Below are 18357 nucleotides of genomic sequence, written 5' to 3' on the forward strand. Positions count from 1 at the left end.
AGCTTGCAAAATCCTGCAACTCTTTTCTAATCTGCATATGTGCAAATGGTATTCGATTCTGGACTTTCATTTGCAACATGTAAATCCTTTGTGTTTTGTTGTTACCTTTCTTTTAAAGATACAATTCCATGAATCACAAAATGATAATTTTGTACCTTCATCAAAACTGCAGTAACTCTACACTGACACTCTACACTGAATTGATCGATTACAAGAGACAAGGGAACAACTTACCTCCATAATAATGATAAAAGCCATCTTGGCAGCCAGGATGTGCCAGAACTGCATTGTGTGTGCATATTTCCTCTCATGGTCTGGTGGATATCGATAGTCCCTGTACCTGTTGAATACAAACATGTAAAGGTGAAGGGCCACATTCAAAGGCAGACAGATTACAAGCTCAGTGGCATTTACATTCAAATACACCTGTCACTTAAGAAGCCTTTCGATCCTGATCTTAATGTTTTGCTTTATTTTTTATTTTCAGGACATGGCTCTTGTAACTGGTTCAGTGTCCCTCGTTTGCTCATTCATAGCAAAAGCAAACTGTAGAGCACATGCTAGCAGAGCTTGTAGCTATCAAAAGGTGATGTTTGGATAGGTGGATCATGGGAGAGCATAAATCAGGGAACAGAAACGTAAAACAAGACGTGATGTAGGAAAGTTGTTCAAACAAAGCACTAAAGCTTAAATGCTACAAACAGAAGCCTTGGGCTTTAATGGGAACATGTACTACACTTTGACTGTAGTAGTAGTGTATCCTAGTGTATCTGAAGAAGTGTGCATGCACACGAAAGCTCATACCAAAATATAAACTTAGTTGGTCTTTAAGGTGCTACTGAAGGAATTTTTTTATTTTACTTTGACTGTAGATTTCCATGGCTCAGCAAAGAAGGCTAATGCTAGAAATGATTCTGTAGGCACCTTGTAGTGAAAAACCATGTGGAATCTTGTGTTTTATAGTAGCCCCATTCCAAGAGGTGCACTCAACAGGGAATAGGGTTATCAGGCATGCCGTAGAGGTAGCACTGGATACAACAAAATGTTGAATCCATTCCTAGCCAATTACATATTAGTATTCTTTTAAAGGAGACTATTAAAAAATCTCCATGTGATACAACTCCCCTTTCTCCCAACTCTGATATATGCATTCTATTTTAGGTCACCTCTCCAGGTGAGACAACCACAGAGCTACTATGGAAAACTATAGCTTTGTGTTGTGGGTCCCCTCTTGCCCTAGTGACATGTTAGAGAAGTAGGTGATATTACATCTTCTTTTTTTAGCTTTTCCTGAGAAAGGTGGCAGGGAGGGTTGCCAATATGGGGTTGCAGAGACACCATGATCAGCATCACATCTACTTCTAGAGTGAAATTACTTTAAATTTAAAAGTGAGAATAAGGCAATGAAAGGTTGTAGTCCTTACTTCTGTCCTTTGGGCTACATTTGTTCTTTTTTCATTTTTTCTACTACCGTACTGGTACTATTGCTACAATTACATCTTTCCTTCAAGATGACATCAAATTACATTCCCTAAAACTCCTATAATAAAGCAAATGTCTTATTCTGATGGCTAAAGGGCCCCTCAATTCATCTTATAAGAATATAATCAAGACCAATATAACTGATTTATTACAGAAATCTACTACAAAAAAACAAAACAAAAACCCACGTAAAAGGGGTTAATTGCAACTAACCTGCATGTGGAAAAGTTTTCTGGGTTTAGGTCAGGCCTGTTTTTATCAGGAAAATCTGAGGTTTGAAATATGGAGAGGCTGTCATTGATGTATCCAGACATGGGTGAATAAGGATCCATAGAGTAGGCATAATAATAAACCAATCGAGGGATCATATCGGATGTGAAGGCAACAATAAATGCCTGCAGGAAAGAAGTTGGATTATATGTTAAATGTTTCATTCACAGGGAATGCAAAGAAATGAACAATGTATACCTTTGAATACTAATCCACACACAGATACAAAGGTCGCCAGGTGACCTTAAGCCATTCTTTCTCAGCCTAAGCTACTTCACAAGAATGTTGTGAGGATATAGAAGAAGTAAAACCAGGTATGCCACTTCGAGCTCCATGGAAACAGGGATTTAAAAGTGTCTATTTATTGATATATGTAAAAACATAAGCACAATAGTGATTTATCAGAGAAAAACCCTACCTAGTCTAGCATCCCATTTCCCACAGTGGTCTATCAGATGGCTATGTGAAGCCCACAAGTAAGACAAGAGCACTTGCCTGTTCCTATTCCACAGCAACTAGCATTCAGAGCCTCTGATGCTGAAGGAAGCCTGGATGTACAACTGGTAAACTTAACTGGAACCATTATGATCTGCCAGTGCTCTATGATCCTCTGCCAAGCTTCTCTTCCATGTACCTCTTCCATCTGGAGTATGACAATACCTTCAGAGGAGAGGGCTTTCTTGGCAGTGGTTATAAAGGATCCTTCCCAAAGAGGAAGGTGCAATCATTTAAATGCCAGGCAATAGCAGTTTTTAATTGATTTAATTGAGCAATCATTTAATAGTTCATTTTAAAGCTTTCATCTGCTGCTTTTATCTTTGTTTTTGTATTTCATTACAGTGATCTTTTATGTTTAGTGCTGCCCTGAAATCTAACCTGACAAAGCATGGTTCACAATGCAGGCACCACGATGGAGGCCTGGCCATTCATACTTCTGCAAAGGTCAGGATGAAAACCAATAATTTATTCCACTAATTTTAATGGAACTAACTTTAGCTGAATTGGGGTCCTATGCTATACATATTACAATTTCCCTTGGAAAAAAACTGATTATGTTTGAGTCATAGCTGTCAAATTTTCCCTTTTCTCGCGAGGAAGCCTATTCAGCATAAGGGAATTTCCCTTAAAAAAAAGGGAGAACTTGACAGCTATGGTTGGAGTAAACCAATTAGCACCTTCTTAGAGCTTCATTTCCCAGGATCCCTGAAGTACTACTATACACCTTCCAATCGGCTTACATTTTTTTACGTACTTACATTTGTGACAACAGACAAGATAGCCATTCCATTTAGAATTTCTTGCCAAACTCCTATGCTATGGGCTTTGGCTGCCACCGGTCTTCTAAACTGCGTTGTAAGCTTCCAAGAATCAACTCGAATTTCCAGGATATTGTTCATCAGAGCAAGTAGTGGAGCCAAAGGAAAAGAGGCCACAAATAAAGTGATAAATCCAAACTGGATAACTACATGAAAAGGAGAGAGAAAAATAAAGGAAAACATCTGAATGAAACCTTAGAAAATTTACATTTGAATTAATTGTGAATACAATCATACCTTGGGTTACAGCTGCTTCAGGTTGCGTCTTTTCGGGTTGCGCTCCGTGCCGAACCCGGAAGTACCGGAACAGATTACTTCTGGGTTTCGGCACACGCGAATGTGCATAAGTGTTGAATCATGACCTGCGTGTGTGCAGACACCCAGACATGGGTTGCGAATGTGCCTCCCGCACGGATCACGTTTGCAACCCAAGCGTCCACTATAGTAAACATACATATCAGAATATTTGTGTGCAGCTGTGATGCAAGTAAATGGTGTGAATCAAAACAAAGGAAGCAAGTATTCCTGAAAAAAGTAAGCCTGTTTTTACATTTAAGGACTTAATTCAGAAAAAATGGTAGTTATTTATTAAGAAAAATAATACAGAGACTGAAAACGAAGAGATCAATTCCAGAATAAGACTGAAAATCTTTTCCTTGAAGAAGAAAATACCCTCTTCCTTAAAGTCTTTCACCCAGATGTTGTTGGACTACAGCTCCCATCATACCTGACCATAGGCCACACCGACAGGGGTTTATGGGAGCTGGAGTCCAACAACATCTGGAAGAGCATATGTCCCCCACTCCTTAGTTCTTATGACCTACCATAGTCTGCAGTCAAACTTAAGCATGCATAATCGAAGCAATGGCATAGTCTTTCTCCCCACCTCCACTTTCTTCCCTTTTCTTGTGGTTGATTTCCCTTGACTGAATTTCAGACTGTAAGCTCCTCAGGGCAGCGTCTCTATAAGCGCCATGCATACTGTTGGCACGGTAATCACCCTAAATGATAAATCAAGAGCTTGTGTGACTTTAGCTGTGTCCCAGCCCCATCCCTGGCCTAAAAGCCTTCATGGCAGTGGTGGCTGGTGTGGCAGCCATCAATGCTCTCCCAGCTTCCAAACACAGCATGTTGCTGGCACTTACAGGATGGAGAGAGGTTAGGAGCATGGTGCTATGCAGTGGACCCAACCCACTGCTGTTGCCGTTATGTGCCTGCACAGTGCCTAGTTTGGAGCTGGGAGGGCAGTGGTGCCCCACCTAAGCCACCACACTGGCCACTACTGCTTCATTGAGACTTTATTTCCTTGCGAGTCACTGCCTCTCCATGGCTGTCAAATTGAGCATCGGTGGGAGAGAAGAGCATTTTATGAGGTAATAAAATTTTAAATGGGGAAAAAGGGACTACGATTTGACAACCTTCCCAGTGAGAATAGGATAGGGCCTAGAAACAGAATACTAGAATTCATATTTGACTTTACACTATAATCTTCTCTGTCCCCCAGCTTTAAATTTTCGTGAACACATTCAGTCATACAGGTGTTCCCCCCCTCCACTTATGCAGGGGTTACATTCTGGGCCACCATGCACATAAGTGAAATTGCATAAAGTGGGAAGCACTCTCTAAAAAGCCTCGAAATGCTCATTTGTCCATGCTCTCCAGCTCCCTCTCATGCTGTCTCTCAATACATCTCTCTCTTCAACTGGTGAAGAAGCTCTGGGGCTAGCTGGAGGCTGGAAGATGCGATGCGAGGGGAGGCTGAGCAGCCTAAACAAAACCCCACTGTGTCTCAAGTCTCTTTGGGGCTTCCTCCGCCCTCACTGATGCCCTCTTTGGGCTCTGTGATGGTCTCCTCATGAGTTATAAGCTCTCCGTTTCTCTCCCGCCATTTCCTGGTATGATTCTATTTAGAACATGCAAAAGTGGGGAGATGCCTGTATGGTCCACAACAAATAAAAAAAAATTCGCTCTAGGGTGCTTTCATATAAAGAGAAAAGCCCAAACATACTTTATTTATTACTGCAATGAATATCAACTCAAATCAGTATGTCTGCTTTTAGTTTCTTAAAGGCTAGCACACAAAACACCATGTAGCAGCCATAACAGCACTATTTTAGAACAGATTTTCTTGCTAGCTACCATATGCCATCTGTTGGCTGCTCTGTGAAATCACAACAGCTGTTGGCTTCTTATCTTCTGCTCTCTATAGTCATGCTCTGTTTATGTGGTAGAACATTGTGACAGCAGAAAGTTCATGTCTTTCACTGTACAGCATGGGGGGGGGGGAACTGCAGATACTGCTGTGTTCAGATAAGGGTGTAAGTCACATGAAGCCTGTGCTGAATGCTCACTAAAAGCAACATAATTATGTTGTGAGGCACAGCACTGCAGCAAAATTTTAGAATTTTTTTAAAATGGATATTCTCCATTTTGTACCCAAGAAGGTGATTCTTTTCCAATACTTCACAGGTCGGCTGCCAGAAGTTGTTATTGTTTATATAGTGCCATCTATATATATGGTGCTTTACAATGAAAAGGTTTGACAGATCCCTATTCCTAGGGGACAACCACTGCAAATGCATCTACAGGTGTATACGCGGTACTATTAGTTCACATAGTCTTCCAGCCAAGAGACATGAGCGGAGGACTATGTATTAGCTCCATTCAATTGCACGGAAGAAAACCAGCTGTCAGAAGCTGAAAAAGCTTGATACAGAGGTGTTTTATAACCATTCCTTGTGCTTACCCATTTCCAAGTACTCATAGAATAGGCCCAAGGCTCCAAAGTTCTGCAGATCATGGTCCTGCTCCCATCGACTGTATAAATTCTCAGGACTGCTACTGGCTTTCCGACGGCCCCACCAATTCCGGATCCACCTGTATGTTGGGGTAACAGAAAACACAGGAAGGGGCAGGTTGCATAAAAGGTACAGCATTAAAGTCAGAATCATGTCCCATAGGGTATGGCACCAAAAGTGTTTTTAAAGTATCTCTCCCATAAAGAAAGACTATCCAGGGTTTAATACCGGGGGGGGGGGGGTGTCCAGATTACAGGGCCACTGTAGTCCTATTTGGGTGTTCTAAATCACACAACACACACAATGCATCTCCGCCTGCTGCTCCATCCCCAGTCAAATCACCTACCACCATCACCCCTACTGTTCGCACACTGGGGTGAAAGTCTGAAAAGAGGAGCTTGGCTCTTTGTGCGTATGATAATGCCATGATTTGCAACCCTGATCTCACAGTGCTCCAAATCAATGGGAGACCATATGTGTGCAGACCAGGCTTCCCTCTTCAGACACTCCCTCCTATAGCATTGATTCTGATGCCTAGGAATGCTCCCTCTTTTCCAGTTCCATAACCAATGACTAGATTTTAAATAATTTTCTCTCATCCTGCAGTAAGAAGTTTCTACAACTAAAATTAATATCATTATGTCTTTATGTGCTTACTGAGTTCACTGTTGAGATGCATAACCTATTCCTATCTCTTAAAAATGAAACTGACTCAGCATGAAGGCATCACTTACGGTACAATAGCCTCTTGGATGTTGCCCCATATCTGTTTGCCAGCCATGATAATGGTAAGCTGTGTTGTCAGCTCTATCAGGCATCCTGCAGGATCACACTAATGAAACAAGGGTGGGGAGAGAAAGAAGCAAAGCGTAATTGGTCTTTCCCTTGAAAACCACAGTGTTAAAGTAGAAGACAGGAACTCTTTACTAAGTAGTAAAAAAAGAAAGCAAAAAGAAAGAAAGCAAAACCACATGGGTTTAACCCTAAAACTGCTTACCTACAGAGCAACTGTTATTGATTATGCCAAGAAATTAAACTGACTACGGCATTCACTATACTCCTCAACCTTACCCCCGAGTTGACACCAAAAGCCAGCAGAAACTTTCTGCCAGAAAAAGAGAACAGCAGGACCAAACAAGAAGCTTTCCAGTGCTGGGCTTGCAATCTTTTGTTTTAGGAAAACTAAGGCAATGAGAATTGGTTAGAGAGCTGGGTCAGGGGTGAGAGGTTGAATTATGTGTATACAAAGTATTGATGTCAAGCACCTATTTTTAATATTAAAAAGCCAGCAGCCAAACATCTGACTGGCTGTTTCAAATCAACAAGTGACTCCTCATTTCTGTTCCTGGGCATGTGCAGCTCTCTTCTGTGCCCAGCCTCCCAATTTTACTTCTGTCAGGTTCCTCATTCTTGCCTTCTCTTCTTGCCCACATTCATCTGGACAACTCAAGCCAGGGAAGTAACCTGTTCCAACCTTCATTTTCAAAGTTCCATGGATTCTCTTGGGCAGCAGGCCTTTTTCTCAAGTTCTTGGCTCCTGCCTTCTTCTGCCCTCCCTCTCTGACTTCTCGGTCCTTTTCTAAGATCTGAAGACCTCAACTAATGGCAGCCAGAGACTCACAGGTAGGGAGCTAGGCTGACTTGCTTCCTTTGCCTCAGACCCGGTTAGCTGTACAGAGGATTCTTACACAGAGAAGGTATATCCCACTATTTACCTAAGGTCAACTTCGGAGGAAGCCCCCAGAAAATTTATCCATCACATTTTGTAGGGGCAATTTCACTGATAGGGAACAACAGATTTCAGCCAATCCCATCCAGAAGCTCTTTCTCCTACCCCTCCCTGTCATTAGGGTGGCTTAGACAATCACTGTCAGTGACACTGTCAGCACCATCACAAAACCCCTAATACTATATAAATTTATGATTTGGGAAGAAAGCCTTAATGCCAGAGTCAGAGACATGATTATTGTTCTCAGAGAGCCAGTCTATTTCAGCAGTTTGCTCTTGAGTTATATAATGCAAGGACCTTTGTTTGCAGATAGCACATTCCAAAACATACACTGAGAAACTCAAACATAGACAGGCATCTTCTACTGCATCTTATGTACAATTGTGACTTTTTATTCAGAATATTGTGCTTTTTTATTGGCCTGTCTTTACAAAAATGAGGGTGGTTGGCAATTACTTCCTTAATTCACTGAAAAATGACCCCATACCTCTTCATTTCTCCAGCGATCAAACATGTATGTGTAATGACCTGGGTACCCCACAAATTTCCCTTTGAAGAAAGCCACATAGAAACATGAAGAATAATAGTTGACAAACTGAAACAGGAACATCTTCATGGTGAGTCTGTTCTCGTATTCAAGGTGAGTTCTTGGGATCTCTGCAAGGTCAACAAAATTAACAAGATTTTTTTTTTCTGCACCATGCACAACAAACAAGGCTACAGCAAACACAGGCAATTTTGAATTTGGCTGAAGCACTGCAGATCTATTAAAGGTAAAGGTAAAGGGCCCCCTGACCATCAGGTCCAGTCGTGTCCGACTCTGGGGTTGCGGCGCTCATCTCGCTCTATATGCCGAGGGAGCTGGCGTTTGTCTGCAGACAGCTTCCGAGTCATGTGGCCAGCATGACAAAGCTGCTTCTGGCGAACCAGAGCCGTGCACGGAAACACCGTTTACCTTCCCGCCGGAGCCGTCCCTATTTATCTACTTGCACTTTGATGTGCTTTCGAACTGCTAGGTGGGCAGGAGCTGGGACCGAGCAACAGGAGCTCACCCCGTTGCAGGGATTCGAACCACTGACCTTCTGATCAGCAAGCCCTAGACTCTGTAGTTTAACCCACAGCGCCACCAGATCTATTAGGTATGAGTAAAAACAGGGTTTCCGAAAGAATACTGCAAGACCATTCACTGCATTTTTATGCCAGCAGAGGGCAGCAGCTATAGAACAGTGAGTCAAGTCTATAGCCTCTCTATGCAAGTGACAGGACGACTGCAGAATTATTCCTACAGGTGAACAATTAAATTCGTTCAAATTTAAAACACATTATAATTATTATTTCCACCATGGAAAAATGAATGCAGATTAAAGCATTTCCATTTGTCAGCTATAATTGGGGATCATCATCTTAGTTCAGGAAGCACTTATTTTAGGATTATTCTAAATGCTTCATTATCCAATTATTTACTGAAAAGTTTATCTGTACAACAAACATCACTCCAGTGTGGTAGTTAATGACATAAATGGAATTTGTGGTCCAAATCTTAATTGTAAGGTTTGCAAATTGTAACAAATGCTCACATGAAAAATGTAACAACTGGAGAGGTGAGTCAAGAAAAATGTCATCTCCTTAGAAAAGTTGTGGATGGTATATTATTATGGAAGGGGAGAAATGCTCTTCCATGAGTTCCCTACAGTGATGTTACACTCCTAATAAGTAGTTATTAGCATGGTCAAGCCAGCTGCAATAGTGCACAAGCTCTTCTTCATAAAATCACAGAGCAAGGATGCAGCTGTGGATAATCTAGGGACAAAGCTACATGATACAGAGGGAGGTCCCAAAAACAGTTTCCCAGGAATGCTAGCCAACTTGGCCACATGGAAAAAATGTATAGTCAGCTTCTGGTTGCCAATAAACTCAGCATTTCCACCACAGGGACAGAAACATATCCCTGACAGTTCTGTCTTTATGCAACATACCTACCCATATCTGTGATCCAGATGGCTATCCTCTCATACAAGAAATTCAGTATCATAATGATGACAAAATTCAGGCATGAAGCAGTGACCGATGTTGCCAGTTGTGGTGTCAGGATACCTTGAATAGGCTGCAAGGTTTGTGCATTCTCCATGATGCTGGCAAAAGCAGCATAGACGGCAAGGCGGTAAACTATCACAGCTATCATACTAGCTATGATCAAAAAGATCTGAGAGAAACCACAGAGGTTTAAGGACAATGACATTGTATCAGAAACAGCCTTTAATGCTTTTTACTATATAGCAAGCATGGGGAATCCATGGCCCTCCAGCTGTTGATGGACTCCAAGTCCCATCAGCCCCAGCCAGAATGTCCAATGGACATGATGGGAGTTGTAGTTCAGCAACATCTGGAGGACCACCGGTTCCCTAACTGTGCCATATAGGGGCCAAACTACACATTGAGAATAATAGTGTAAGTGTAGTATGGCCTCATCAGGACTGTATCACTTCAGACTGCAAGAGGGGGAAATGTGTCTATCTGAAGGCTGATCTGATGCTCATCCAATGTATTCTTCTTGCAAGTAAAACCCAAGTACATCAGCGTGAGAGCCAAGCCAGACCCTTTCCACCTGATGCACTGTTATTTTTGTATCTTTCAATTGATATTTGATACCAACAGTTATGGGTAATGGACGCAATGTTGTGATAGTTCTGCATCTACCTCCAGGGTCAGTTTCAGAAAGCTGCAGTGGGGAGCTTCTGCTCAACCACCATGGCACTTGTGTCGTAGAGTCCTACATGCCTCTGTTTTATGCCTCCATGCTCTTTATCAAACTGCTCGGTAAAGTAATCTAACCTGTATCTATTTCTCTACCGGTATGTCATGTGAGTCAAGTGAGGCTCAGCCAATGCCTTGATTTGGAAATGAACAGATGAGGGTCAAGACTGAAGCTGAATCCTGACAAGACAGAAGGCCTGTGAGCAGGTGATTCTTGGGTATGGGAGACAGATGTTCAGTGTGTTCCGGATGGCACTGCACTCCCCCTCAAGTAGCACATATGGAACTTGAGTGTACTCCTTGATTTAACATTGCCACCTGATGCCTAAGTGGCCTTGTCTTTTAATATTTTTGCCTGGTTCTCCAGCTGCATCTGTTCCTGGACAGAACCTCTGGTAACATCCTGGATGGATTAGACACATTATACATGGGGCAACCCTCAGTGTTATACACAGGTCTGCCCTTTAAGACTATGTAGAAGCTTCAATTAGTGAAGAACTCAGCTGACACAATTTTAACTGGCTCAGCCCAGTTGATTCACAGTATTCTGATTCAGAAAGAACTGTCTCAGCTACATGGTCACAACTGGGACCAGTATTCAAGATGGTGATATGTACTTGTAAAGTCTGAAATGGTTTGGGTCTTTTTCTGCAGTGGTACTCCAACTCTGGAACACCCTCTTCAATGTTGGTAAGCCTTTTGCTGACATTGTAATATTTCTGATGCCTCTTTTATTTGGCCAAGCATTTCAAAGGGCTATGTTTGCTTTTGCTTTTTGTAGCTTTTCCTGCCTATTTGATATCAAGGTTTGTTGTTTTTAATTGTGTTTGTGTTTCGCATAAGTAATTGTTTATGCTTATTGTGTGTTGCCCTGGAAACTGCTAGGTGAAGGAAAATTTAGAATTAAGTAGAATAAATGCAGTCATGTCTTCAGTCTAAAGTGGTATAGTCCCAACAGAGCAGTAATATTGTTTTTTCTTCTTCTTAGCTTGTCTATTAGTACAACAAGCAAAATCATGCAAAGCAAACTAGTGGCATGCTGTTTCAAAATCCACCAATACCGTGTTACAATTTCATTCCGTAGATATGGTAGCATTATAAACATTTGTGTTTATAACACACTATCCATATACTAAAGATCTCTCAATTTTTTCCTGTATTGAAATATAGAAAGTTTAATTTATTCAGACGTAAATGATGCAATCCAGAACCCAATTTCTCCAGTGTGTTTTGGTCAATGATATATGACTACAGGTTATAGGGGAATTCAAAATAGGGCAAAATTCCCTTGGTCTACAGATAACTACAGAGACTGATTATCTAGATCTGGTTTCAGGCCTGGTTATGGGACAGAGGCTCTGTACAAGGAACTGTGCAAGGACAGTGTATCCCTGTTGGCTCTGCTAGACATCTTGACAGCTTTCAGTACCATCAAACATGGTATTCCTCTGGGCCGCCTTGCAGGGATGGGACTTGGAGGTACTATTTTACAATGGCTCAGCTCCTTCCTGGAGGGGCGAACCCAGAAGGTGGTGCTGGGGGTTCCTGTTTGACACCTTGGACATTGGCCTCAGTGTTCTCTTCTGTCCTCCGTGCTATTTAACATTTACATGAAACTGCTGAGAGAGGTTGTCTGGAGTTTTGGGGTTCAGTGTCACCAGTATGCTGATGACCCAGCTCTATTTCTCCTTTCCACCAAAATCCAAGGAAGCAGTCTCAGATGCAAACCAGCGTGTGTCATCTGTAATGGACTGGATGAGGGTGAACAAATTGGAACTTAGACAGAAGCACTCTTGGTCAGTCAGAAGGCAGAACACGGAATAAGGATTCAGCCTGTGTTTGATGAGGTAACACTTCCCATGAAGGCAGAGTTTGGGTGTGCTCCTGGACTCCACATTGAGCATGAATGGCCAGGTTTCCGCGGTGGCCAGGAGTGCATTTGCACTGTGCCAACTGCACCCATTCCTTGAGATATCTCAATTGGCCACAGTGACACACGCCTTAGTTGCCTCCTGTTTGGATTACTGTAAAGCGCTCTAGATGGGGCTGCCTTTGAAAAGTGCTCAGAAACACCAAGTGGCTCAAAGAGATACAGTCAGATAATTATGGGGAGCATAACCATTTAGGGAGCAGTGGAACAGCTCCATTGTCTACCAGTCTGTTTCTAGGCACAATTCAAAGTGCTGGTTGTGACCTATAGGCCCTACATGGCTTAGGTCCAAGCTACCTGAAAGAATGTATTCCCTCATACAAACCTGCTCAGGTTTTGAGATCTTCAGGAAAGGTCCTTCTCTTGGTCATGCATCATGCCATGCAACTCTCATATGCACACTTGGAGGGACAGAGCTGTTCCCAGACTCTAGAACTCCCTCCCAGGAGAAGCCAGACTGGCTCCCTCCTTGTTGTTCTTTCACCAGATGGTAAATACTGTCTTGCTCCAACAGGCTTTTGGGAACTGCTTTTAATGAAAGGGCTGGTGACATACCATTTTTGTTGTAACTATTTGCTTGTTCTAAACATATTTAATACACGTTCATGGTTTAATTCTATCAGTGTTTAATTGTTTTTTAATTACTATTTTTCTATGTTTTTAGTGATTCTTGTTTTTATCTGTATGCTGCCTTGAATCCCATCAGGAGAAAAGGTGGGGTAAAAATAAATATAACAACAACAACAACAACAACAACAACAACAACAACAACAACAACAACACAGCCAGTGGCATCTTATAGATGTCATCTTAAAAGTAGGTTCCATTGAGTTATGGATTGTATACTATACGATTCAGTGTGTAAGAAAGCAGAATGTTAGTTACTACCCCTTGTAGCCAGAAGAACAGAGAGAAAGATAGTGACAGCAAAAGCATTAAGGCATGTTAAAATTCAAGCTTAAGAAGTGATGCATTGCTTGTTATGCATTACAGTGATGATTCAAAAGGATGCTCACCCAGAACAACACTGTCGTTCCCGAGATGCAGAATCGTATAGCCTGGCTAGTTAAAGGCAAATAAGGCTCCAACTCCTGAAACAGTCAAGCAAGCACAGCACATTTCACCTCCCGCAGACATATTCTTACACTGAACACTGCAGAAAGCAACCTCAACCACTGTGAGAAAGCAAACACACCCCAAGAAAATAGTTTTTACATTCCCAAGGAAGGCATGATGTAGCACATTTCATCTTATGGGAGAAAGACAGAAATGGAGGAGTTGATATGTAGATGAGAAGCCAATCACCCAGAGCTTCTAAGACTTTGCCAAATTTACAAGACGGTCAGAAGGCCATTTTTGTTTTCCTTCTCTGGGATCTTCTGAACAGAAGGGAGTGAATGCAGTTCAGTTTCCAATATGCCCAAATTACACGACAGGGGAAAAAATTTGTATGTTTGGACTGGACTAACTATTGCTGTTAAGTGTTGTCCTCCATTCTCTCAGGTCTTTTCATTGCTTTCCCACTTGAAGAAATGGCTCTTTCATTAGTTGCCACTCTAAGCTGCAGAGTTCACGCAGCCCTGTCTTACCCAAAACAAAATTCCAAAGTACAAGCAGCTCAGTTTCCCATAGTCATGTAAGGTCTTCCTCTTAACCAATTCTAATTCCTAGAATAGCAGACCAGACAATTTAAAAAGCAGTAATGAAAGAATGGAAAAGATTTCACTGTACCACCATCACCTGATACTAGTGCTACTCTGCTGTAGTGTAGATCAGCACATCATGATTTAAGATGAGATATGTGTAAACTGTTCACCCATGTTTGCAGCTATCTAACCAGGAAGTATCCAATTAACCATAGTTTCTCATTTCATCCAAGACAGGAAACCAGGGTCACCAACATCAGTTTAAATGCAATGAGAAACTATGGTTAATTGGAGACTTCCTGGCTTGATTGTTGCACAACACAAAGGGAAGAATGGAAGCAATTTATAACAAAGGTAAATGGTTATGTCTAGGCCTTAAGGCTAAGGTCTATGCTGCTGTAAGCCCTTTGCTGCCTCTCACCTGTGAAAGCTAGTGGAAGGAGAGCAAATAGGTGGAAGGGATGACAACAGAGAACTGAGCACATTTCAAACCTGGCATCGCCTCTGGAGATGTCTGAGCTCAGTTCAAAATTGGCTTAAAGATGTCCTCCAGAAAAGTGTTGTTCAACCGCACACTCCTCCCCCATTTTGAAGTTCAGTACCATCATAAGTAATAATCTCTGTGAGAGGAGATCATAACCCACTGGTACCTAGCTTAATGCTTTAAGATTAATTACAATGTTGCTAGACCTGAAGGATAATAAAGAGGGCACAATTCTGATATAAGTCTATGGAAGTATAAAATGACTGGTGACCAGCAGAAGTCTCAAATTAGTGTAAGTAACAATGAAATGTAGTTGCACAGTTGCACAGTTGAAGAAAATTTTAATCTAAGCACACAGTTTAGCAAGTTTGCTTTATCAGTGTTCTTTTCAATGTGCAGATATAATCTTTAGAGCCTCAGGTCCTTCACATTTCCATTGTCTAATGTCACACAGCAAGAACATTCAACTATAACTTGGTTAACCATTGATTTCTTTCATATCTGGACTGCTAACAGGATGTTTACAAATTTCTGTAACCTAGAACCTTGACAAATAGATAATAGATGATTTAAAGGAGAGGGAACATAAGGTTTTAGCTTTTTCTTTTCTTTTTTTTAAAAAAGGAACTAGGAATTAAAGCAAGTGACTTGTAATGATCAAACACATATTTAAGAATGTCAACACATTTAGACTTCTCATCCTTCATGAGCTTAATGTACAAAACGAAATATCTAAGCTAGGATAGATAATAATATGTAATATAAATAAGGATTCCTCTAACTTGTAGCTGCGTTCACAGGATGCCTTCATTTCATCCTAAAACATTTTGCCAATCCATTGTAAAGATACTGTAAAATCATCAACTTGCTGATTTTAACTGATATGTTTTATTTCTGTTGCTTTAATTTTTTTGGTTTTTAACTTTCTGTTTTCCTGCAGTTGAGCAGCTTTGATGGAAAGATAGGATATAAATTTAACAAATAAATAGATACATTAATATTACTTACATCCAATGTAATCACATTAACACCAGAGTATTGTTCCTTAAACACCAGAGTTCCATCATAAGGATTAGGCTTAGTTAAACAGGCATTTACTGCATCTAAATTAGACTTGTAGCCATTTTGTCTATTATTTCCCCCCTTCGGTTTAGCTGCCCAGGAACTCATGGCATGCAGACAAATGCTTAGCAGCAATTAAAACACTCAGAAGAAGCACATGCTGTAGGGCCCTAGAACTGTGTTGCTCCAGAATGCAGGTGTGAAAACTGCGTATTTGAATGCCTCCACATCAAAAACTACCTATACTTAGAGAACTACTGTTTCAGGGAAAAGGCTAGGTAGAAGCTTTCCGCGTTAACCTTTTTGGGGGTATGGGATAGCATTCAAACATGCAACTGTTAAGCTGCATTCTGAACCGATATATTCTCAAGGAGAGCAACATAAGCTTTTTCTCAAAGGTTGAACCAATTCCTAGAGAAGAACAAATCAGTTAAATTTGCCCCCTTGAGCGCCTGCCTTTTCCTACTGGGATGATATATAACAGCATTTGGAGAAAGCCTGGTTCTTTTCAAATCCATGTTACATCTGTTATTGGATCCCAGATGTTAACCCTAATGACCGGTAGTTGATTTGTCACCTTGTTCTGAAACATTTGCAGAATTATAACTTTCTGGACCCCAGCAGAACAACATACTTGTGTAATGTTCTGGCATAATTCCTTATTAAGCACTTAAAAAGTAGCATAAAAGGTAAAGGTAAAGGTAAAGGGACCCCTGACCATTAGGTCCAGTCATGAGCGACTCTGGGGTTGCGCGCTCATCTTGCATTATTGGCCGAGGGAGCCGGCGTATAGCTTCCAGGTCATGTGGCCAGCATGACAAAGCCGCTTCTGGCAAACCAGAGCAGCACATGGAAACGCCGTTTACCTTCCCGCTGTAGCAGTTCCTATTTATCTACTTGCATTTTGACGTGCTTTCAAACTGCTAGGTTGGCAGGAGCTGGGACCAAGCAACGGGAGCTCACCCCGTCACAGGGATTCGAACCGCCGACCTTCTGATCAGCAAGCCCTAGGCTCAGTGGTTTAACCACAGCGCCACCTGGGTCCCTACTAAAAAAAGTAGCATACCTGGTCTTAAATACACAGTGGGTAACTGGATCTTATGTATTCCCCAACCTCCATGTGATTTTTGTCTTCTAAAGCTTAGGTTACCTGCGTTACTGGATTCTTCCTCTTTTGAGTACATTTTGCTTCATATTCTGGCCTCAGTTGGAGTTGTTGCTGTTCCTCCTCAAAATCAACTAGATCCCATTCATATTCAAGTCGAGCTTGCCGACGCTTCCAGAACTCCAAGAAAAGTGTGACTGCAATGAATAGAGCATGGTGCAAACAAAAATAAGAATAAGAAATGTCTAGTAGCAACTGAGTAAAACCAACATTCCCAGATGATGCTTTCTCTATTATCTTTGTGATGGATTAGATGTTTATACAGTACATCAGTTACATAAAAAGCTACTGTAGATTCCCCGGAAAAGCCATTTCTCATTTTGCTGGAAAATGGCCTTAGTGGTCCATGATCACTTTGATATTTATAGCATTCATACTATACTTACATAGGCTGAGATCTAGAGTTGCTCATCCAAGAATGAAAGCAACTCCAATCCAGAAAAGGCAGTATCTGCCAATTCCCCCTTTCCCCTGCAATCCCCCCATGTCACCTTCCACATAGTTCAGAGCAGAACACTGGGGGAGGGGCACGTGGCACTGTGGTCTAAACTACTGAGCCTCTTGGGCTTGCTGATCGAAGGTTGGTGGTTCGAATCCCCGCGACAGGGTGAGCTCCCGTTGCTCTGTCCCAGCTTCTGCCAACCTAGCAGTTTGAAAACATACCAGTTCAAGCAGATAAATAGGTACCATTGCAGATGGAAGGTGTTCCATTGCGCCAGAAGCTGTTTAGTCATGATGGCCACATGACCCAGAAAGCTGTGGACAAATGCCAGCTCCCTCTGCCTGAAGCGAGATGAGCGCCACGCCTCATAGTCACCTTTGACTAGACTTAACCATCCAGGGGTCATGTACCTTTTCCTTTTACTTATGTTTACAAAGGGATTCATGATGGACTCATGAGCTCTTCTCTTCCCCTTTCTACCAGTAGGAGCATCCCGTGAGCGAACATTCACTCACAGGATCTCTGGATCTCCAAGTCATAGTCTTGTCAAAAGTGCCACTGAATTGTGTGCAGTAAGAGACAAAGCTAAAGCTGACCCACATGGCTGGAGTGTTATTTAAGTAGCACTAACAAATATACTCACCCCAGATGCCCATAAAGATTGCAAAAAAGAGGGTCGCCACATTATCAAACAAATGGGAGTACTGGAATAAAAACACAAATTAACAATTTTAATGGAAACAACCATGGAAAAGCTAACTATTTTTAAAAAACAAAAATTGCAGCAACGGCTACAGACCTCTGAAGACTCGCACGTGGAGTTCAATCTCCAGTAATCACATTTTTGATCACATAGCGGGCACATGATAATCTTTCCCCCAATTTCGGAGTCACATATCTCTTGGCTGAAGGGGACAGATAAAAGATACGTTGTATTTAATTAAACGACAGATGTTTTTGTGCAGATGCTGATATTTGATTTTACAAAAGGAATATAAAGAACCAGTTCCCTCTCTTTCAGTGTGCAATGTCCAGCAGGGGCATACCCACAATAATGCAGTGGCACATAGTTCTGCATCTGGATCATACGTTTGAGCTAATGTTTCTGTACAGTGGCTCACAGGATCACTGCACACAATGTTACAGAAGGCGAGAGGCCTCAAGCTTTTCAAAGAAAAATTCGATCCACAACAATTGGATTGAAGAGCTGTTCGGCAGTGGAATTTTCTCCCAAGGAGTGTGGTGGAGTCTCCTTCTTTGGAGGTCTTTAAGCAGAGGC

At 41.7% G+C, this 18357-nt stretch overlaps 1 protein-coding gene across 16 annotated transcripts in view; it reads right to left on the bottom strand.

The window, feature by feature from the left end:
- Positions 1-18357, bottom strand: part of ANO5 (anoctamin 5) — a 65323-nt gene that overhangs the window by 7114 nt on the left and 39852 nt on the right. For 12 of the 16 annotated variants that reach the window (XM_035117511.3, XM_088668249.1, XM_035117492.3 and 9 more), the window contains 11 exons: positions 17878-17983; positions 17722-17782; positions 16622-16773; positions 13869-13946; positions 9576-9798; positions 8083-8252; positions 6601-6698; positions 5815-5945; positions 3009-3214; positions 1696-1877; positions 235-340 (listed from right to left, as the gene is read on the bottom strand). In XM_035117511.3, coding sequence (XP_034973402.1) covers positions 235-340; positions 1696-1877; positions 3009-3214; positions 5815-5945; positions 6601-6698; positions 8083-8252; positions 9576-9798; positions 13869-13946; positions 16622-16773; positions 17722-17782; positions 17878-17983 — 1513 coding nt within the window. Of the gene's footprint in view, positions 1-234; positions 341-1695; positions 1878-3008; positions 3215-5814; positions 5946-6600; positions 6699-8082; positions 8253-9575; positions 9799-13295; positions 13371-13868; positions 13947-16621; positions 16774-17721; positions 17783-17877; positions 17984-18357 lie in introns of all 16 variants that reach the window. The other 4 variants (XM_088668229.1, XM_088668213.1, XM_035117466.3 and 1 more) reach the window with 1 other exon arrangement.

Source organism: Zootoca vivipara, chromosome 1, assembly GCF_965207765.1.
Source record: "Zootoca vivipara chromosome 1, rZooViv2.hap1.1, whole genome shotgun sequence".
Taxonomy (NCBI): domain Eukaryota; kingdom Metazoa; phylum Chordata; class Lepidosauria; order Squamata; family Lacertidae; genus Zootoca; species Zootoca vivipara.